Source organism: Protopterus annectens, chromosome 2.part2, assembly GCF_019279795.1.
Source record: "Protopterus annectens isolate FY-2018-M chromosome 2.part2, PAN1.0, whole genome shotgun sequence".
NCBI lineage: Eukaryota > Metazoa > Chordata > Ceratodontiformes > Protopteridae > Protopterus > Protopterus annectens.
In genome coordinates this window covers 429,214,203-429,238,888 of record NC_056730.1, presented here as the reverse complement: position 1 = coordinate 429,238,888, position 24,686 = coordinate 429,214,203, and the positions used below count along the sequence as shown (strand labels likewise).

The 24,686-nt window shown below is 38.9% G+C and overlaps 1 protein-coding gene across 2 annotated transcripts in view; it reads right to left on the bottom strand.

Moving 5' to 3' along the window:
- FCHO2 (FCH and mu domain containing endocytic adaptor 2) overlaps nucleotides 1–24,686 on the bottom strand; it is a 4,043,518-nt gene that overhangs the window by 1,966,137 nt on the left and 2,052,695 nt on the right. For both annotated transcript variants that reach the window (XM_044063938.1, XM_044063939.1), the window contains exon 17: nucleotides 19,563–19,648. In XM_044063938.1, the coding sequence (XP_043919873.1) occupies nucleotides 19,563–19,648 (86 nt within the window). The remainder of the gene's footprint in view (nucleotides 1–19,562; nucleotides 19,649–24,686) is intronic.

Sequence of the window (24,686 nt, the reverse complement as noted above, 5' to 3'; positions counted from 1 at the left end):
GGGATGTCTATCCATTATTGGAATTGGTAATACCATACAGTCAAACTTGAGGCCTGCATGTCCAGATGAAACATCTCTGATGGGTGTGACAGGAGGTTTGGACTGGGATCAAGTGTCCATGGAGAACATACTAGGTGAGACCATAAGAAGGGAAACCACACTTGTCGAGGCCAGAAGGGGCAATGAGGATAACTTTGCTCCTCAACCGCAGCGCTTTCTGAACAAACTTGGGGATTAGAAGCAGGGGAGGGTAAAAGGAGATCGGAGGGCCAAACATGGAGAAGAGCATCTCTCGGTGAATGTTCCTGAGGGGGAATTAGGGCAAAGAACCTGCTGCATTTGTTATTGACAGGAGAGGCAAATAGATCACAGCACTGTTGACCCCATTTGTGGAAGATCATATTTGCCTCCTACTGACTGAAAAACTACTCATGAGGTATCAGGATGCTCCTGCTGAGCTTGTCCACTAAGATGTTGGTCTTCCCCGTTATGTGCATTGCTACAAGAAAGCAGCTGTAGGAGACTGCCCACTGCCAAACTCTCAATGCTTCTCGGCTAAGGAGGGAATAAGATCTGGTTCCCTCCACTTGTTGACGTACCATAACAACACGTTGCCTGTTTAAATAGCAATAGTTTCTAGTGGAAGAGAGCTCTGTAGTGCCTGCAACACTAGAAGCACCACTCTCATCTCCAGGGCATTTACATGCAAATTGGTCTCTTCTGGGGACCATGTGCCTTGAATGGTCTGTCCCAAATAATGCCCACCACCCCCTACCCCAACCTCAGTTGGGAAGTATCCATGGTCAACGTGGTGTTTGGGGGGGGAGAAGAATAAATGGGCGCCCTTGACAAATTTTTTTGGAGTGTATCCACCACAGCAGGGATTTTCTAAAAACCTGAGATAGTTTTATCAGATGCCATAAGGGATGTTGACAAAAAGACCAGTGCACTGCTAGAGTCAATTGCAGAATGCTCATATGAAAATCAGCAGTGGGTATTAAAGTCATTGCAGTAGCCATCGACCCTAGGGCTTTGAGTACCATTTTTGCTAGGAGAGAAGGATGAGAAAGAACCTGTCTAATATGCAATTTCAAAGAACAAACTCTGTTTTGAAGCAGAAGAGCTAGACAAATGACTGTGTCTAGACGAGCCCTTATAAACTCCAAGACTTGAACTGGTTGAAGTTGTGACTTGGCCAGATTGATCCTAATTCCCACAGAGTGAGATAACTGGAGCAATTAATATCTGTCTCTTTCTAGAAGATGCCTGGGTCGGTGCAGTAAGCAGCCAGTCATCTAAGTAAGGAAACATTCAGAATCCAAGGAGTCTTAGATGAGCTGCTACCACTGCCATGCATTGGTGAACACCTTGGGGGCTATAGTGAGACTGAAGGGCAGGGCTCTGAACTGGTAATATATGGCTCCCAGCTAGAAGCGTAGGTATCTTCAAGAGCATCTGTTCATTTTGATGTGATAGTACGTGTCTTGAAGATCGATTGAGCACATCCAGTCTTCCTTCTACAAGAGAGGCAGAATGGACTGAACTGTAACCATCCAAGTACTTGGAATTCTTTACAAACTGATTCAGATAACTGAGATCCAAAATGGGTCTTAGGTCGACCATTTTCTTTGGCACTAAAAAGAACCTTGAGTAAATTTCGAATCATCTTTGGTCTGGTGGGACCTCCTGGATGACTCTTGTCCAGCAACTTTTGAATCTCTAGATCTGCTAACTCCCTCTGATTGGGTGGAACATCAGGGAGACATTTTCTTCTCCTTTGGGGTACTTGTAAAAAGGGAATGAAATATCCTCTGGATATGATCCTTTGCATCCAAAGATCTTTTATGATGACTATTCAGGCCTTTAGGTGCAAGAACAAGCGCCTCCAGACTGCCACTACAGAAGGACAGTTGGGCAACCTTTCAGGAGCACTGAAAGTATCTGTCTGAGATGGCATCTTGACACTCTTGATTCTGCAGGCCCCCTCTGCCACATGGCCAGTGTCTTTCATTATAGCTATTTCCCCCTCGGTCTCTGGGGGGGATCTCCACATGACTCTTGGAAAGGTCCTTGAGATTTTTGGAGCCATACCTTTTCACCACTCTACGATTCAAAGAAAAGGATCTCTTTGGGTAGAAAAGTAGATTCCAAAGGCAGACGAAGGTCTTCCCATTTTTCTCACTGCGGGAAAGTGTCTCTAACGGATAACCAAAACCAAGAAAATCCATCAAAAGAAGCGTTGATGAATGACACCTTGAAGGGCTATGCAACAGGTCTCTGAACCATACACTCACCTCAAACCTGTCACTGAACCATACACTCACTTCCCAAACCTGTCCAACACACTAGGCTCCCTATTAGGGGGATAAACAGTGGAGCTCTGTTCAATCAGCTCATTTCTGGTTGCTGCCGCAACAACCATGGGATCTACCGGGATTCCCTTGGTCCAGTGTTGTCTGTCGGGGGGGTAATCAAAATTCTGTCCAGGCATTTGGGGATCAGTTTGACAGAGTCCGGTTCCTTTCATGCCCTGCGGGAGACCAGGCCTAGAAGCTCATCCCCATGGGGGGGGGGGGGTTACCTAAGACGTGCACAGTCCACACCTGAAGGCTTCCAAGAACACAGATTTCTCCTCCACTTTGACCAATAGTAGTGGCAAGAGGTTCAAAAACCGAACCTCTAGCAAAATTTGTTGACCACATCCTGAAACCATTTTTTTGAAGACAAAAATTATGTCCTTAAAGACACTTGGCACTTTTTGGACAGGTTATGTCATGTTCCTTCAACAGGGAAGTTATTTTTAACTGTCGATGTTAATGACCTGATTTTAGTTATTCTGCACCAAGAAGGTTTACAGTGGTTTAGTGGTTTCTGGATGCTTTAACCTGCAGCACGAAACTAGATGCACTTTTCAGTGAGATTGCAGCTGAGGTTGTGGAATTGTTATTAATAATGATTTTGTTTACTTTGAAGCAGAACATTTGAAACAAACAAAAGGGGTTGCTATGGGAGCTTCAGCAGCTCTGGTGTTTGCTAACATTGTATTGTGGTGGTAATTTCCTTCCACATACAGTGGGTACACATTAGTCCTTATTTTCAGTTTTTGGATGATGCATTTCCTGTATGAACGGGCAGTTCCTTGATCACTGATGAATTTTTACAGTATTTAAACAAAACTACTAGTTTTCCAACATTCAAATGCCAGTACAATGAAGACTCAACAGATTTTTTTTGGATACAACGATTTCCAAAGAAGCCAAACAAGTAACAGTTTGTATCACCAATTTTTAGGACAGAGATTTGTTCAGTCTGTTACATTTTAACAGCCATCATCCTATGTGGCAGAAGAAGAATGTAGTAAAAACTCAATTTATTAGACTGTCCCGCATGGTGTCCGAGGACAATATGTTTGCTAATGAAGTGAAAACATTTAATATGGTGTTTAGGGATATGAATTATCATTTGGACTTTGTTGAAAGTGTAATGCAAAAGACAGTAATGGAAAGAGAAGGTTGTTACAAATCCGTACTGAAATATGGTTTGGGGAATATGGGAAACAAGGACAGTGGCACAACTCTTATTTCAAGTGGACAAACATGGCATACAAGCATACCTTAGAGCATATGTATGCAGTTTTAACAGTGCAAATAAAGATGTCAAAAACATATTAACACACAACTGGGTTAGACACATGAAAACACAAAGGTTAGATGAAAAACTGTGCAAGGATAACACTAAAGTATACAAAAAAAGGAATGAATTTAAAGAACAAATTTGAAAGAACATGCAACAGATAAGGGGGAAACAACTTGGCTTAAAAAGGAATGTCTAACTGTGACACCTGCAGCCACTGTATGTTCATATTTGAAGGTTTTACTATTACAGTGGGTAACTATCCACGATCCATTTACCAGAATAGAAAATTTAATGGCAAAACCCCAGGGGTAGTTCATTTAGCCCAGTGTGGTACTTACCCAGTTTTCTACATAGGAAAGACTATAAATGCATTAAAACTTTGAATTAATCAACATTATTATGCAATTAGAAAAAAGGACATGAATAATTCCTTATGCAAGCATTCTAAATCATGTGAAAAGCATAAAACGTTTTTGTTTTTTTATACTGGAGAAAGTACCACACTTTAAAAGGGAATGCAACTGGGAATCCTTTGTAGAGACAGGAATTACACTGGCAGGCATTTTTGAAAGCAACTTATCCCCAGGCATTAACAACATAATATCCAGTACAAGTTTATTAGTCAACAAAAGGTCCAAAATTTAGACTACAACTACTTAATGAATGTGCTAACTATTTTATAAGAATATATTATTATTATTATTAGCAGTTTATATATCTTATGGAAACATTTTACTGATTTTAAAGGAAATATTGTAATATACAGTATACTTTTACATTATTTAAAGTCAGCTGTCTATCAGGTGCCAGAATCCAACACATAACACATGCACTCAGGTCACTCCACAAGTACAAGTATGACTCTGTCATTGTCCATGTGGGTGTGAATGACCTGAGATGTACCTCCCTGGACTACATGAAAAGAGACGGTGCAGCTCTTGGATTATGTGGCCCAGGCAGGTATGACCCTAGCCCTGAGCTGCATCCTACCGTCCCCCAGAATGATACCGCAGTACAAACAGAAAATGACTGACTTCAACAATTGGCTAAGTTTCTGGTGTCATTCTGAGGGGATCCAGTATCTGTTTGCTTGGTATGACATGACTGACAGACTTCGATGCTTTGCCAGAGATGGCCTGCATCTGTCACCCCTGGGTTTCCAGGTACTAGCTACGGTTCTTGCCACCCCTACTGTGCCTTTTTAGGCGGTGTTCCAAAGACCAAATTACCACCGTAATAGCTATAAATAAATGCAATCGGAGAGTCATGCTACTCAACGCTAGAAGTCTAAAACTCAAGATACACTCACTCAAAGTACTCTTCAAAATGGAGAACATCGACATTTGTGCTGTAATGGAGACCTGGTTTAAAGCAGCAGAAAGCATCCCTGCACTACCAGGCTATAACTCATTCCACACCTTTCGGCCATGAAACATGGACCAAAGCTCCAAAGGTGGTGGTGTCTCCATATTCATAAAGGATATGCACACCTCCAGACAAGTAGCACAGCATAACGCATCAGAGATACTCCAGGTACAACTAACATTGGGTAAGACAGTGATTCAGGTCGTAGCCTGCTATAGGTCCCCAACCATGTCCCAAGACTCTCACTCCACATTCCTAAGCACCCTGGAAACTATTAAGATCCAACCCAACACTCATACTAGGTGACTTCACCTACTCCTCCATCAACTGGGAAAACTACTCATGCACCAATGCACTGGCCCAATGCTTCCTGGAATTCATCAATTCCAATGCCCTGGACCAGCTCACTCTTACCCTCACTAGAGGGAGCAGCATCCTTGACCTGGTTATTACTAACATGGGCAACTGCTGCTGCTCTACACCAATTGTCAATTCCTCCCTGGTTAGATCCGAACACAAACTAATCACCATGGAAATCCACATCTCACCCCCCCCCCCCCCCCAAAGGTATCCACAATGAAAAACTTCTCCAAAGATGACTTTGGACTCCTAAAAACAGAGGTGGCTAACTTCACGGCACCCATGCTAATGGAAAATAGATGCATGATTGCCGAATCATACGCCAATGCACTGTACGAGCATGTACATAAATGCATGGAACGACCCATTCCCAACAGAACCAAGATGCTCTCCTCCAAAAAAAGGAAGCCAATCTGGTGGTCTTCTGTAATTAACAAACTCTACAACAGAAGGAAGAAACTGTTGTAGAAAAAAGGTGAAGTCCCAAGACTGGAAAAATTCCCTTATTTGCCTCAACAAAACATTGAGATCCCTCATCAAAGACAGCTATGAAGACAAAATCGTGGCAGACACTAAAAACAACCACAAAGTCTTCTATAGTTATATCAAGAAACTCCATGGCAATACCCAGATTTGCTCGGAGTTACTGCACAATGGTACCTCCTATACTGAGCCAACAGATATTGCCAACATATTGGCTGACAGATTCAGTGCCAACTTTACCCCTCTCTCTCCCACTAAAGAACCAATCTCAATAGTGGAAGAATGCCAGGCACCCAGCATTACTGCAGCACAGGTTACAGCTGCATTGTCCAAGGCCAAGAATACAGCTTCCATGGGGCCCAACAATATTCCTGGCTGTGTTCTACATGAATTACAAAGTGAGCAGGCACCACATCTGTGTGCCCTGTTCACTCACAGCCTCACCTCAGGCTGTCCCTTCCGAATGGCGCACTGCTACAGTCATCCCTCTCCATAAAGGAGGAGCGACTAAAGACCCTGGAAATTATCGTCCCATTAGCCTGACGAGTCTGATATGTAGGGCTATGGAGCGCATCATCATGGACCTAATTAACAAGGATACAGGGAATCTCCAAAATCTAGATCCCACACAATTTGGTTTTGTGAAAGGTAGATCATGCCTGCTCAACCTGGTTGACAGTCAGTCATCAGAGCTGTGGATGAGGGTAAGGCAATTCATACAGCCTACCTCGATTTGACCAAGGCCTTTGATAACATTCCTCACTCAGGAATTAGTGATAAACTCACCAAACTAGGCATCAACCCTATATCGTTAGGTGGGTTGCTAATTGGCCACAGAGAGAATCCATAGTGTGAAAGTAGTGGACTCCAAGTCAGACTGCCGACCAGTCAAGAGTGGAGTCCCACAGGGATCAGTCCTGGGTCCTCTACTGTTTGGCATCTACTTCTCAAAAGTACAGGCCAATACGGAGGGACTCTGGCTGACCAAGTTCGCAGATGACTGCAAGCTGGGAGCCATTACTAACTGCCCAAGTGATGCAAACATTCTACAGAAGGGCCTCACTGAGAACAATGACTGGTGTCGAAACCATGGGCTTAAGCTTAATGCCAAAAAATGTGTCATCCCCTTTAGGAAAAACTCAGTTCGCACTAATTACCACATTGATGGGAGCCCACTGAACACTGAAGGAGTTATAAGAGATCTGGGGACGCAGGTTGACAGCAACCTCTCCTTTGACCACCACATTGCCACTGTAGTCAGAAAGTCCTTCTAGGTGGCACATCTCATTACCAAGGGTTTTGCATCCAGGAAGAAAGAGGTCATCATTTCTCTGTACTCTTCCCTCATTAGACCAATAGTAAAATGCCCCATTTGGCATGTACCTCACTAGACACCTGCAACAGCTGCAGATGCCACAGAAGTACCTCACTACACTAAGAGGATGCTAGGCCTTAAACACATGTCCTACACGGACAGACTCGAAACACAGCCATTCTCTGCTCATATCGTCTACTAAGAGGTGATCTCTGCTTGACTTACAAAGCCATGTCTGACCCAGCTCTGTTAGAAATGCTATATCTAAAGAAACCTCGATCCCTCTGCACCACACGCTCCAGAGACCTCAACCTCATTACCACAATCAACAGAACATTCTGGAGGGACAGGTTCATAACCCAGAGGCTGCCCATGCTCTGAAATAGACTTCCCACACATGTCAAGCACAGCACCTCACAGGCCCTCTTCAAGACAAATCTTGATGAATGGATGGGAAACACAAAGTTCACCCCGGGGATCATTCCAGTGGCTCTACTTGATAGATGCACTGGGAACTGATGTCGGCCAGCACAATACAAAAATAAAATTGCCTGAATCTTCTTGTGTTCTGACTGTGCTTCTCAAACATTTTGGAAATATAGAGTATATTTTAGTGCATTTCTTAAAACTATATTTGCCTTAACATTGCAACAACTCAAGTGCTGTAGGCTGCTCTGCATATTAATTGTTTTAGTGTGTTTTAGCTGCCTTTCTGTATGAATAGACTTCTCTGTATATGTAGAATAGCTACTTATTCTACTGTATTACTGCCTATTAAATAATTTTTCAGTTGTGCACTTGCTCTGCTTCATTTAAAAAGTTTTAAATTGCTAATTTTGTAGAGTTTTAATTGCATTTACTATTTAGGGCTATACACTCAAGTGCGTTAGCCGTTTCTGTGTTTATTTACTGTATTATTACATTGTTTAGCCTGTTTTAACAAAAAAAAAAATTCTATCTTGTTTGCTCGTTTCCCGCATTTCCAACTAGTATAGTCCAGATCCCAGGCTTTGCTGGTTTTAGGACTTTATTTTCTGCGTTCAGAGCTATCCAGAACTTGCTGTGGCAGAGGAAAGCCCTACTGCTTACCAGTGGGAGTGGTGAGCATTGTACTGCCTATCTAACACTAGAGGAGTGGTTTCCAGCTCTGAAATTGTAATTTTATTAGCCTTTTTGGGCTGATTTCTATCCCTTTCAACTTTCTGGATTAAAAATGTGTGTGTGTGCACATTTTTCACATCGTGCAGCACCATGGGGCTACGGTTAAACTATTCCAGGTGCCAGAAAGTCTGCTCTTCAAAATTTCCCTTAGAACTAGCTGGTTTCTCAGTAGTAGCACTAAAATCTGAACCCCTGTGACTAACACTTGCTTTTAAACCTGCTGGAAAGCACTAGGAAACCTTAAACTGACACAAGCACTCAACTCTCCTTGTTAATAAGGAGAAATTAATCGTAGGCACTAAACAGCCTATAACTGCAAAGCACCTTGCAAAGGTAAGGGTAAACAGCTCTTATACTTTACAAAAAAGCACCTAAACAGGCATGTCCAAGGGTCAGCTTCCGGTGATTTCTCCTGTTCACCGGGTGAATCTGGGCATACTGGGGCAATGCAGCAACTGCCTCATATACACAGACAACCCTCTCATCCTACCACCCAACATTACAACCTGTGAGAGATGCACTTACATAGCCAAACTGGAAGCAAAGCTCTCTCCAGCCAAGATTGTGCTAGACAATCAAGAGGAGAAGATTAACACCTGCACTACACCTCAAGAACACATAGCCCTTCAAAACCGACACTATCAACACCCACACATAACAACATTAAACCCACACATGCGAAATCCCTTAACATTAACCTGCCCAAGCAACAAGGACCTCTGAATCTGAAACGCAAACAAACACCAGTCACAACCAGGTGACACATAGCTCAAAACACCAGTGCGCCACCCAACAACAGCCCCTAAGGCAAGACAATGTACCCAACACTTTAGTCATAGGTGACTCTATAGTCAGGCACACTGATGTCCCACTCACCAGGCTGAACAAGGAGAAAATTACAGTCAGCTGCCTGTCGGGTGCCAGGATCTGCCACATAACGCATGCACTCAAGTCACGCCACAACAAGTACAAATATGACTCTGTCATTGTCCATGCTGGAGTGAATGACAAGAGACGTACTTCCCTGGACTACATGAAGAGAGACACGGAAGAGCTCTCGGATCATGTGGCCCAGGCAGGTATGACCCTAGACCTGAGTAGCATCCTGCCTTCGCCCAGAATGGTACCACAGTATAAGGACAAAATTATTGACTTCAACAATTGGCTAAGCTTCTGGTGTCGTTCAAAGGGGATCCAGCATCTGTCTGTCCGGGACGACATGATCGACAAACCACAATGTTTTTCCAGAGATGGTCTGCACCTGTCACTCCTGGGATTCAGGTTACTGGCTAAAGCTCTTACCACCCCTATAGTGCCTTTTCTAGGCAAGGTTCAAAGGACAAAACCACCACCGTAACAGATACAAGCATGCAAAATCTGAAGGTAATGCTAGAAATCTAAACCTCAAAATGCACTCTCTCGAGGCACTTCTAAAAATGGACAACATCGATATCTGTGCAGTAGCAGAGATCTGGTTCAAGGCTCCAGACAGCACCCCTGCAATACTAGGCTACAACTCTAACCACACTTTTCAGCCACCAAACCAAGACCGAAACACTAAAGGTGGAGGAGTGTCCATATTCACCAAGAATATTCACACCTCCAAGCTAGCTGCCTAACACAATGCATCTGAAATTCTCCAGGTGCAACTAACACTAGATCAGACTGCAATCCAAATTGTAGCTTGCTACAGATCCCTCACCATGCCCCAAGATTCTCACTACACCTTTCTAAGCATACTGGAAAATATTAAGATACAACCAAACACCCTAATACTGAGTGACTTCAACTACCCTGCCATTAACTGAGAAAACTACTCAGGTACCAACACCCTTTCCCAATGGTTCTTGGAATTCATAAATTCCAATGCCCTGGATCAACTGATCCATTGTCCCACCAGGGGCTCCAATATCCTAGACCTGGTCATTACCAACATGGGTGACAGATGCTCCACACCAGTGGTCACCCCCTCATTGGTCAGGTCAGACCATAAGCAAATCACCCTTGACATCCACATCCCACCCCTACTCCCCAGTAAGGAAACCCTCGTAAAAAAACATCTCCAAAGCCAAGTCCATGCTACTCATGTCAGAAGTGACAAACTTCATGACACCCATTCGACTGCTGAATCCTACACTAAGGCACTGTATGTGTACATCCACTCGTGCATGACTCGTGCCATCCCAAATAGAACCAAGACACTCTCCTCCAAAAAAAGGAAGCCAATCTGGTAGTCCCCTGCCATAAATAAAATATACAACAGAAGAAAGAAACTGTTGCAGAAAAGAGGAAAATCCCAGGATGCAAAAAACAGTCTTACCAGCCTCAGTAAGAAGATGAGATCCCTCATAAAATCCTTCAAAGCTAGTTACGAAAATAAAATTGCCCAAGATTCCAAAGACAACCACAAGGCATTCTATAGTTATGTCAAGAATCTAAATGGCAATGCTCAGATCTGCTCTGAACTACAACAGAATGGCATTAAATATATTGATCCCAAGGATATTGCCAATATCCTGGCAGATCGATTTAGTGCCAACTTCACCCCCCTCTCACCTCCTAAAGGGCCTATCTCAATACCAAAAGATTACCAAATTCAGGTAATCACGGTCACACAGTTAGTAACTGCACACTCCAAAGCTAAGAATAGAGCATCCATGGGACCAGATGACATCCCGGGCTGTGTACTACAGGAACTACAAAATGAACTGGCACCTCACCTAAGTGTCATGTTTAATCATAGCCTCACCTTAGGCTTCGTGCCCACTGAGTGGTACACAGCTACAATTATCCCACTCCACAAGGGGGGGGGGGGGATCCACCTTGGATCCCGGGAACTACCGCCCCATCAGTCTAAAGAGCCTGATCTGCAAGGGCATGGAACGCATTATCATGGAACTTATAAACAAAGACACTGGCAACCTTTAAACACTTAACCCCACTCAGTTTGGGTTTGTGAAGAGCCGATCTAGTCTCCTGAACCTGACTGACTTGTCTGAATAAGTCTCCAGAGATGTGGACGAGGGTAAGGCGGTCCACACAGCCTATCTGGACCTCGCCAAGACCTTTGACACCATCCCTCACTCTGGAATCATAGATAAACTTACTAAGCTCGGCATAAATCCCTACGTCACTTGATGGGTTGCCAACTGGCTTACTGACAGAACCCAGTCTGAAAAAGTAGCCGACTCCAAATCCAGCTCCAGAGACAAGTGGAGTACTTCAGAGTTCAGTCCTGGGACCGCTCTTGTTTGGTATCTACTTCTCTGAAGTACAGGCCAACACTAAAGGACTCTGGCTAACAAAGTTCGCAGATGACTGCAAACTTGAAGCCATTACTAAATCCCCAAATGATGTGGATATTCTACAAAAGGGCCTTACAAAAACAGATGCTTGGTGCCAGAGCCATGGGCTCAGGCTTAATGCCAAGAAATGTATAGTTATCCCCTTTGGGAAAAAATGTGCACCCATGAATTACTACATAGGTGGCAATACACTAAACACCCAAAGTGTGATGAGAGACCTAGGGACACAGGTGGACAGTGGTCTCACCTTCGATAACCACATCACCACATCACAACAGTCAGGAAATCCTTCTAAGTGGCACACCTCATCACTAAGGGCTTTTCATCCAGAAGAAATGGAAGTCATTGTCCCACTGTACTCATCCATCATTAGACCTATTACAAAGTACAATGCCCCATTTGGTATGTACCTCACAAGACATCTGCAACAGCTGGAAAGGCCGCAGGAATACCTCACTAACAGAATCATAGGCCTAAAGCAGATGCCCTATGCTGACCATCTAAAAAAACTCCAGCTATACTCTGTGGCATATTGTCTACTCAGAGACGATCTCTGCTTAACATACAAGGCCATGTCAAACCCTGAGCTGTTGGACATGCTCCACTTAAAGAAATCCCAATCCCTCAGAGCCACACACTCCAGGGATCTAAACCTTGTCATCACAATGAACAAAACATGCTGGACGGATAGGTTCCTGACCCAAAGACTCCCCATACACTGGAATAGACTGCCCATACATATCACACAGAGCACCTCCTTGGCCCTCTTCAAAAGGTACCTTGACGATTGGATGGGAAATAGGAAATTCACCCCAGGGATCACGTCAGTCGCCCTGCTAGACAGGGGTCAAGGGAAGTAAATATTGTGGGAAGCAATATCCAGGGAATTGTTATGACTAGGCTTGTATAGGTCCTAGGGCCGATAGCCTAGTACCAACCTATAAACTTCTATGGGCTAGGCTTGTAAAGGCTCCAGGGTCATTAACCTAGTACACACCTATAAACCTATGTAATGTAGCGCATCAACCACAAGATGGCAGAGTTGTCTTTATAATGTAAAAGTTGGTGATAGGGAGCCAAGAAGTCTACAGTAAACAAGTGGATGAAAGAGCTCATTTTTTCAGTAAAAATCATACCCGAGACTAGTGGACATCTGCGTTTTTTTTTGTTTTGTTTTTAATGTTTTCACAGTTTCATAGTTCTGTATTGTGGTTTAATTAAACTTATATTTCTGAGTGGTACCATGTTCATTTTATGCTAATTAGATGTCTACATGGCCAGCTGTAGTTTTCATTTGCTACTGTCCAGATTACAAGGACACCACTAATTTTCAATATGGATAATGAAGGGCATCTCAGATGGTTAATGAATGATCTCGTGGGGAATATTATTTAATGCAGTGGATTCTGATCCAGCAGGCTAGCCGATTAAAGAATGAATACACAAGGCACAGAACTACGGGAGCATAAATGAAAGGGAAAAATCATTTCAACTTAATGTGATTAAAGGGCATCTTGACCTTTCCCCAAAAGAACTCGCAGTACCTTTTGAAAGTTTACTTATAAACTTGTAGTGCATACAGCAAGGCGATTACGCTCTGATATCCAGAAAAAGACAAATTAGTTAAGTGCTTCTGTAGCATAAAACTTGATATTAAAAGTTAAGCACCCCTTGCTTCGTTTGTTAAGATCAGGTATCGCACTAGGCAGTAAATCTTCCAGTACTGACCAGCAAATGACAGAGGCAGAATAAAAAACATTTGTTTCTGCCTGCTGTGTCTGTAATGCGTCCCTGACTTTGTATAACATAAGAGATTCTGTTACACTCTCTTTCTGACAGCTCTCGCCAACTGTTTGACAGCTCTGACAGCCAGCAAAAGAGTTGGCGCTTTTTTTTCTGTATATAGTAGTACACGGGGCAGATACAACTCCATACACTATGAAGAATTATGATTGAGTCTTCGATCACAACCCTTTAACGTGCGCTCTCAACATGGATGCCAAAATGCACGCCTTAAGAATATCTTGGCATCCATGTATCGAACACATAATAAGCAGGTTATGATCGGCAACCCACACAAAATCCTTTTATTTTATGCACATCTACTTAAACAACAACTTCTACATTTCTACATAAGATGCAAGAATAGAACAAAAAGCTAAATTACTCTCTTGGACAGCGAGATGGAAGCAACGCCAATGAGGAGATGATAACAGCTGTTACACGACAAACCTTCACTGCTAGGCAAAACTGCTACAACTTGCTGGAACACCACCACAACGTACCACACTGAAAAGTCCTTTATTTACCTAGGTTTCGTTCGTTCCTACGAACTTCATCAGAATACAAACAACAGTTTTTCCACCACATTTTTATACTGTTTTAAATCTTCTAAATTGGTTAATTGATATCAATTCCCTTTGTCCATTCTATTAATTATTTCATTCCTTAAAGGGATACCAAATTTAACTTATAAAATGGTGGTTTACATTAAAATCTGCTCCAAAACACCAATACATTGTATAACTTATTTACATTTAAAAACTTAAACATATCCTAAAACATTACAATTATATGTTGCTTTACATAACCATTTATATGATATATATGCAACATTATAAATACAATTTAAAACTTATAACTACATAAATAATACTAACCAGTCATGGTGATACTTCTGTATATATTTTAAACTAATATGACTAAACAACCATAATTTATAACTTGTAAATTATTATATCAAATACAATCCTAAATAAATATATAATAATAACAGTATTATACTAATGTAATATGTTATGAATTATATATACACATATTATAATTCATATATAATACAATACATGCAATAATATGTAATTATATTACATGTACCCATATAAAACATGTTACTACCAAATATGTATATATATATATATATATATATATATATATATATATATATATATATATATATGTCTCAATAATTAGTGACCTCAATGAACCCATATGTATATACTATGTACCATTTATTTTATTTATCCTTAATAGCAGCATAATCGTTAAATATTCATTCAACCCCGGAGGATTGTATGAATTCAACTGAAGTTGCCATCTTAACTCTTCCATATCTAAATGGTATTTAATAATTTTCCCTTGCTGATCATATTTTATTTGACTAATAACACAAAAATTAAATTTATGATGTACATTATCAATAACATGCCTAGCTAAAGCATTTGTAGTTTTGCGATGTTGTATATCTAAAAGATGTTCTTTTATTCGTTCTCTAAAATGCCTATTAGTTTTTCCTACATAAAAGGCTTTACACTGTTGACATAAGGCCAAATACACAACATTCAATGTATAGCAATTATAATGCCCATTTACATTGATTCTGCAACCATTTATCATCATCTCCATACCTGTACATTTTATATGACTACATACAGTACATTTTCCACATTTGAAATTTCCTTTGATCCTATTAATACATTTGTCCATCCTTCCTTTATGTTCAAATAAATTTTTAAATGATGGACTCTTTCTATAAACAAATTTTAATGATCCCTGAAAAAATTGTTTCCAAGTTCTTTCATTTGCCAGCATATTCCAATTTTTTCTCACTATTGATTCTATGTTTTTATACGAATCATTATAAGTAGTTATATATAAAGGAACATTATTATATTTGTTTCCAATACTGGGTGTACTTATAATTTTCATTTGATTTGAAATTCCAGATATTAGTATTGACGTATATATACCATTTTTCCTTTTTTCTTTCACTTCATTGTATATATTCTCACAAAACTGTTTGGGATAACCCCTATTTGTAAAAAGTTTTATTATGTATTGTAATTCATCTAGAAAATCCTGCTCATCACTTACCATTCTGGCAGCCCTGACCATCTGCCCTTTAACAATGGCTTTTTTCTGATGGTCAGGGTGCCAGCTACTAAAATGTAAATACGCATTTGAAAATGTGGATTTCCTGTGAATTTTTGTTTTCAAACTTTTTGTTTCTCTATTATATACAATATTCACATCTAAATAAGTAATATCATCATTACTAATCTGATAAGTGAATTTTAAAAATCTAACAGTTGTGTTGATATATTCCAAAAAAGACTCTAACGTTTTTCTATCATAATTCCAAATGATAAAAATATCATCAATATATCTGGTGTACATCCTGATATACTGATAGTATTCTGATTGAAACAAATAATTATTTTCCCAATAACTCATGATTAAGTTAGCATACATGGGGGCACATGGTGCCCCCATTGCTATTCCACTTGTTTGCTGGTAATAACACCCTTCAAAATACAAAAAATTATTATTTAGAACAATTTCCATCAGATTGATCAATGTATTAATTTTTTCCTGTTCGTATAAATGTGTCTCAAACAATTGTTCTTCGAGCCATATTAAACCAATATCATTTGGAATACATGTAAAAAGGTTGCAGACATCAATTGTTACAAAAATATATTCACTTTCCATTTTAATTTCTTTAAGTCTACTTAAAAAATCCCATGAATCCTTAGTGATATACGTGAATCTTGTCATACTCTCCTTAAAGAAATAGTCTAAATAATGACTTATATAACATGTTTTACTTCTTTTCCCATCTACGATGGGTCGAAACTGAAGATTATTGAGGCCTTTGTGTATCTTTGGAATACCAAAGATACCACTTATTATTGGATATTCATTGTATAAATATTCATGTTCTTTCTCAGATATTTCACCTTGATATAACATATCATCCAATAACATATCTATTCTCTTAAAGGCTATATTAACTTGATTTTTACTCACTTCCACATAGGTATTACCCAATAACATATTAGTCATATATGTACTATAATCATTACTATCAATAATGACCATACCATTGCCTTTATCTGGCCTCATAATCCTTATATTCATATTATTACTTATTTCTTCAAAAAGAAGTTGTTCTTCATTTGTCATATTTGAATGTATTTTATTTTTATATGTTTTATGAAACATTCTTACATCATATTCACTTATTTTTTCAAACATAGCTATATCTTCATTCATGGGCGGATTAAATAGACTAGGTTTAGTGAACTTATTACATTGTTCATTTTGGCCTTCCATTTTGTTCTGAAAAAATACTTTTAAATTTAATTTTCGTGTAAATAATTTTAAGTCTAGTATTGATTCCACTAGACTTCCTTTTTTACAAGGGACAAAATTAAACCCTTTTGAAAACAATTTTACATGCTTTCCACTAATGGTTAACGTAGAATAATTGAACACTCTAAAATCTTGATTCTCATTGGTCACTATAATTGGATTACTTAAAAAATCATGTTCAGTAATATTAATAACATTTTCACCATCAGCTATAATATTTTCCACCATGACATGTGTATTCAAATCCTTATTGGATTGAATATAATTATCTGGATTGCAATCTATAAAAAAATTGACTTCATTATGTTGTTCCATGTTACGCCATCCATATTCACATATTTGCTCAGTCATATTTTGTTCCATAGCCCCATCTTTGTTATTTTCATCATTATTCATCATATCATCATATTCATATATACTCAGATTCAATAGTTCATCATCTACAGCATTCCTTAAAACTTTTTGATTCTTTTCTACAGATAGTAAACATAGTTCACATGCATTCATGGCAACATTGTAACTAGAACTAGATGCACAAGTAGTAACATTGTTGACGGAATGTGTTGTAGTACATAATGTATGATTGACCATACTTTCATTGTTAGAATAACTACACAATGTATTGTGGCTAAGCGTACTCACATTTGCTGTTATATTGTTCACATAATGAAAGTCTGTGACATCATTTTGTTCATAATAATTACTGCTGCACGATTTCCTAAGTGCTGGCCTCTGATAACCTTTTACTTCCGCTTCCAACCTTGTGTGTAATTCCCCAAAAAAGTCTTTTTAGGTTTCGCTCCTTTTTGATGGTATTCTTGTTGGTTGGAATAGTCAATTTGATTTTTAAGTCGATCAGATCTTCTGACGCCCTCGGCAGTTATGTTTTCATGATCGTTTTGAACTTCGGTCTCGTCTTCACCTTCGTAAGGCGGATTGACGTCATCCGCAACTTCCACTGTACACGCTTGTGTTCTGTTGCCATGGTGCTTGTCGTTTTTAACAAGGGATTTGGGATATGCTTGTTTTAGAGCATATCTGTTGGTATCTCTTTGTATTTTCAGATTTTTCTTTTGAAAAAGGATGTCACAACTGTGTGTGACATCGGTAATGATATGCGAGTAATGATCATAATACTGGTCAAATAAGAGATCTTTGGAAATATCTCTATTAAGGACTTCTAATTGGTTGAGCAAGTCTTCAATTTTAAGTTTATTATATTTGACCATTATCTCCATAAGTTGAATACCGCAAGTATCAAAAAAGGCATGAAGTTCATTTAACATGTTTTCCTGCTGTTCACTGCCATTTGGATATCTCCAAAGGCGTAGCCCTTTCGGAACAATACCCAACTCTATATTACGGGCCAAATAGCTATTCTCTAACTGAGTTCTTTTGAGCTTAAACAATTTAGTTTCAAACAGTTTTAACATTTCGTGCATTGATTTGGAATGAGCCGTAACATCCACTTCTGTACGTGGTGGAGAATGTGCACCATGAAAACTATACTTGTTAGTTTTCAAAAAGTCAATGTCTTTGATTTCATACATATGGCAACGTTTATCAGAATTACCTAGCATTGTTCTCATAGGTGGTGTAGGTTGTGTTAGGGGTAAGCCCAAGCTATCCACTGAGTTATTTACTCCCTCCGCCTCTTTTGTAAGTATTTGTTGAATGAGAACCGAATGTTCTCTTAATGTTTCCTGTATCTGCTGCAACAGATTCCCGACATCCGCCGACCCACTCTCGCCAGCCATGGAAAACCAGTAACCAAAACGAACACAAAAACTTCTCTCTTGGACAGCGAGATGGAAGCAACGCCAATGAGGAGATGATAACAGCTGTTACAGGACAAACCTTCACTGCTAGGCAAAACTGCTACAACTTGCTGGAACACCACCACAACGTACCACCCTGAAAAGTCCTTTATTTACCTAGGTTTCGTTCGTTCCTACGAACTTCATCAGAATACAAACAACAGTTTTTCCACCACATTTTTATACTGTTTTAAATCTTCTAAATTGGTTAATTGATATCAATTCCCTTTGTCCATTCTATTAATTATTTCATTCCTTAAAGGGATACCAAATTTAACTTAAAAAATGGTGGTTTACATTAAAATCTGCTCCAAAACACCAATACAGTGTATAACTTATTTACATTTAAAAACTTAAACATATCCTAAAACATTACAATTATATGTTGCTTTACATAACCATTTATATGATATATATGCAACATTATAAATACAATTTAAAACTTATAACTACATAAATAATACTAACCAGTCATGGTGATACTTATGTATATATTTTAAACTAATATGATTAAACAACCATAATTTATAACTTGTAAATTATTATATCAAATACAATCCTAAATAAATATATAATAATAACAAAGCTAAATTACCTTGTGATGCAGCTACAACTTTGTCTATGTGAACTTAGATCCTTTAAGACAATTTCTTAGTATATCAAAAGCACAGTCTTTATGCTACAGTTGAAAATTACTTTCACTGTTAATGGAAGCAAAAACTTTCCTCTCCCTGAAGTGGTAAAGCTAAAAGAAAAAAAAATGTACAGTCTACACAGAAGATTTCCACAATTCTGAATAAAAGAACTGAAGATGGGTGACACAGGACTCCAGTGTAACTTTTCCGTCTGTCTAGTCTTCCCTGACCACTGTACTTAATGCATACAAGCAGTTTCCTTTTATTGCATTTCTTTTTGCGCAGTCTATATCAATTCAAACAGCCTTAACACAAATAATGAAGCAACATGTACCTGTTGAAGTTGAGAATGACGATGATGAATTAAGAGGCAGCCCAAACAATGAATCCAGTGACAGCAGGTCATTTGCTGGTTTCTTACTGCAGAGACAAAATTCAAAAATATGAAGATTAAAGCAAATACCTATATGTGATAATAAAACACAATTATTTCAGCTATCTGTGTAAAAAAACTTTGACATGCTCATCTTTAAAGGAGATGTAATTGGGTGAGATTTCTGTAGCGCCATCATAAGAAATGGGCTGCCTGCAATGAGTCACAATCATTCCAATTTTTCAAGCAGCTTAAGGTTCCTCTACATGAGGGTAGTAGGACTCTCAAGCTGTCCACTCCACCCCCTGCAAGAGCCAGCACGTAAACCCAATTAACACAGTGCTAAACTATGCCACTTTCTGTTCTTTTAGCAATAAGCATGGAGATTTAATTTTTATTTCACTGCAATAAAGTATAGGAGTTGCATGAAGCAATGGAGAATGAGTTTTACATTTCCTATAAGACATTCTAACAAATCATTTGGAAGCTCTTAAGAGAGGTGGAATGTTGCCCATGCTCATCTGGAGGAATACACTATGTAATTCTCAAATAAGGTGGACATGCTTTCTTCAGGCAGTGACAGAAGTGGATAATGGGACTGGATGCATTTTCTGGGCAAGTTTAATAGTTCCACTGGGCCAAAGCTGTGAGACTAGATGAGACCTGGCTGGAAAAGCTGAAAATCCTATGCACTAATGGCATATTATGATTAAACATTTTTAAAGTTAAGTAGAAACTTTGACAAGTAAACAGGAGCTGTGGTCCACATTTTCAAAACACATCACAAGAGGCTGTGTTCCAAATACAGATGGAACATTCTCCTCAAATTCCCAGGTAGAGGATTGCAAGGATACATGGAAGGATATAATGTCCAGTAATTAAGCCTCTGATTCAGAAAAGACTATACAAATTCTATGCTTGCTATGAAATTATAGATCAACTCTTGTCTCTGCACAGATACCGGTGGGGGTAATGAAAAATTGTCACTATTACTGACAATGTGCTTTGCAGATTTACAGAAGTAGTACCTGTTTACCTCAAACTGTCTTGTGAAAGGAGCTACGACAATATGGGGTCCAAGCAACACTGCTATGTGCCATTCGGTCTCTGTATTTGAACAGTGAGAAACCGGTTTGCATTCTCAGCATTTAACTGAAGATGTTAAAGGTAGGCAAAGGACTTCTCAATGCTGTGTAATGCCTCTCATCTTGCTTGAGATCTTCACAGAGGAAGGTGCAGCCAAAGCATAGTGTCTCCAGTTCACGAGGGAGGATGTTAAACATTTTAGGAAACTGAGAATCTTAGAAAAGAAAAAAAACGTAAGTTCAGTTTGGAGAATATGTACTGTGAAGCTCCGGTATTCTGAGTATTCTCCATTAACCAACATACAGCAAGCTTAGCACCACAGTGTAGAGGGACAAAGCCCTGACTGCATTCTAGGCAACCCAGGTTTGAGTAGTGTCTCAGGCATTTAAGGCATTCGCAGGGAGAAATCAGCATCCCACTGCCAGGACGGAAGTTACATGGGCATTCTCTGCAAAGATTCATGGTGTCAGTGTGAGGAGGTATAGTCCAAGTAAAACTTGTCAGCGACTTTCTTTGGTTTTATTTTTTTGTGAATTTCTTCACCTGGGCTGTTGTGAAAATGGTCTACTGTGAACAATGTACTATCCTGGTAAACAAGCAAACTAAATACAAAATATATATATATATATATATATATATATATATATATATATATATATATATATATATATATATATATATATATATACACACACACACACACACACACACACACACACATACACATATATACATACACAACAGCCTTTGAGTTAAGGGGAGGTGCAGCTCCCCTCACACATATACATGTTGCAGGTACACAGGTGAAGCCACTTTCAGGAATTCAAGTCATCTACTCAGATTGCCAGGGTTTTGCACTTCCGATAAGGAACCCAGTTTTGAGATATCAGGACAGTTTCCCTGTTGTTTGCAAATTATGTCTTCCTTTTAGTATCAAGTAACTGTGACATCCAACGTGCACACAGAAGTACACTGCTGATTGTGAAGTAGCTGAGATTATCAGAAGATAATTTTAAGTTCACAGAAGGAGCTAGTTCAAACAAAATTGATTTTAATTCTTAAAAATGCCATACAGTGTAAAGTTTCAAACTAGGAAAAAAGCATGTTTAAATGGTTTCAGATGCAGGATTTACTTGAAAAAGCATGGCTGTAGTACCTGTAGGGACTTGCGAGGCATCAAGAGTGCAGACATGGGTTGTAGAAAAACATATTCTGACAAAGTAGTAAGACACCTTTGTTTTACAAGTGACAATTCTAATAAGTTCTGAGTCTTGGAACTAAGGCAGCTTGGCATGAAAAGTCCACAGAGCTGCTTGATAACAGAACTGCTTTCAATTTGACTGTATAAAAAAATTTTAAAAAATGAATCCAAGGCCCTCTAAAATTCCTTCAAAATACAACTCATGTCTGCAGAACATGACAAACTATTTAGATTTTAAAGACAGATGACTAAGCATGCTGACTGAAAGCACCAAGGCTTGAATACACAGCTTAACACTGTTGATGACAAGAGTATTTTGCAAAGATGAATAGCTACAACAAGTCAACACCTCGCTTACAGAAGTAATATGAATTACTCTTCACATAAAAACAAACAAAAAAAAAAACGGGCGGTTGCAAGTTTGCAGTCAGAAGAGTTTATTTAAGCGCTTTTCGTCAGCTCTTAACAGCTGACTTCTTCAGAATAAGAACCATTGTTACAACCCTAGTATATATACACATTGTAATTAATTAATTGATACACATTAAAGGAACAGTGAAACGATTTCTTCACTCCAACTTTAAAGTAACTTTCAACAGGTTACTCACAAATAATTCAAAAATACCCAAATGTTAAAATACAATTTAAAAACATATTTAATGAAAAATGTATAAATAAAACCTTATTGAAAACCTAAATGGAAAGAGACATACACACAGCAGCTCTCTACGTAGGGACTGTCACACAAATCCTAATATACCATAATATTACATAAAAGAATGCATATTAATGTATAATATATTGACTTTATTTTTGTGTTTAAATTTAATACTATCATTTATATGTCATTTGATATGCTCCTATTTCTTCATCTCTTCAATCTATTAAGTTTCAATATACTGCTAATTGAACAAGCATCATTTAACCCTGGGGAACTATATGCATTAAGTCTGACCTGCCAGGTTAACTCAAGTTCCTCGAGTTTGAGAGATCTTGAGCCCCCCTCTATTGTCAACTTTAACTTGATCAATAACGAGGAACTTGAAAGAATGATCCTTGTGACTAGAAATATGTTTTGCTAATGCATTATCAAATTTAAATTTTCTTATAGCGTATAAGTGTTCATACATCCTGTCGCGTAATCTTCTCTCAGTTTTACCGACATAATAAGCTGCACAGGATGTACATTTTGCTAAATATGTGACGAAAGTGGAATTACAGTTGTATCTACCCTTTAGTCTATACATTTTGTTATTAATTTGGAAGGTATTAATTTCGTCTACATGTTTACAATAGTTACAGTTAAGGCATTTAAACATGCCTGGGTTCCTTACTAATGCTGTGTCCTGCTTTTCCAAAAGTGATTTAAGATTCTTTCCTTTTCTAAAGGTCACCCTAGGACCATCCCCTATTTTCTGATAAATGTCGGGGTACATCTTAAATACGTCCCAATTCTTCCTTAGAATGGCTAGATATTGATTACTATGTCTACTAAATGTGGTGATAAAGTTAGTAGAAATGTTGGTGTGACTAGGACTTCTATCTATAGATATATCTATGCTAGCATTCAGATCAATATTAACATCTGATCTAGCTCCTAGACTTATGGGCAATATAGTTGATTTGACTGAGTAGTGGTGTGTATACATTGTTACTTCTTTTATTCATGACTTCATGGATAAGACTGATTAATAAGGATTCGAGGTACCCTCTGTGGAGGAACATATTCCTAATTAAGTCACACTCCTCACGAAATTCATCATCTAAGCTAACCATTCTAGAAGCTCTTACTAGTTGCCCCTTAATGACCAATTTCTTTTGGTAAAATGGATGGCTGCTCGTATAGTGTAAGAAAGTGTTAGAATATGTATTTTTCCTATATATCCCAGCTGTATAGGAATTCAAAACATAATTCTTATTTAACTTGATGTCCAAATAAGCGATTGTGTTACAATCAAATGTGGATGTGAATTGCAGGAAGTCAGTAGTGTTGTTAAAATAATCCAAGACAAGTACACTTTCACCTTCATTACCCTTAAAGAGGACAAATATGTCATCCAAAAATCTGGTGTAAAAAAATGAATGTTTCAGAGAACTTGTTATCCTTAAATACATACTCTGACTCCCAATATGCCATCACTAGATTCACTATGCTACCTCCACAGGGGGACCCCATAGCTACCCCTACCTTTTGTAGGAAAAAATCGTTGGAAAACATAAAATAGTTGTTTGAGAGGACTAAATCCATAAGTGATGAAACCAAATTAATTTCCCTAGCAGTTGCAATGTGTTTAACAAGCATAAGTTCCACCCACTCTAGTGCTATTTTGTGTGGTATGCTAGTGTACAGGTCCTTCACGTCGATAGTAAGGAAGTTGTGGCTCACGTTAAAATCCAATGAACCTATCTTTTCTAAGAAGGACCAAGAGTCCTTACATATCTGACTCTCATGTACAAGGTATTTTTGCAAAATAGCATCCACAACCTTTGCACAGGAATAAGTAGGTGACCCCCTGCTATCCACTAGTGGTCTCAAAGGTGGATCCTCTATACTCTTATGGATTTTGGGGATACCAAAAATGCATGGGTATCTTGACTCTTAGTCAAGATGATCAGGTCTGATAATTCAATTATAACTCAGAGCAGTACCATCTAGATCACAAGAAAACGTGGAAATGCACAGTACAGATTCTCAGTAGAAAAAAAAACAGAAACCACCAGCCCTCTAAATACGAAGCTGACAGTATAGGGGGAAAACAACACGAGTGTTCACATATTCAGCAGATCTTTGACAAGGC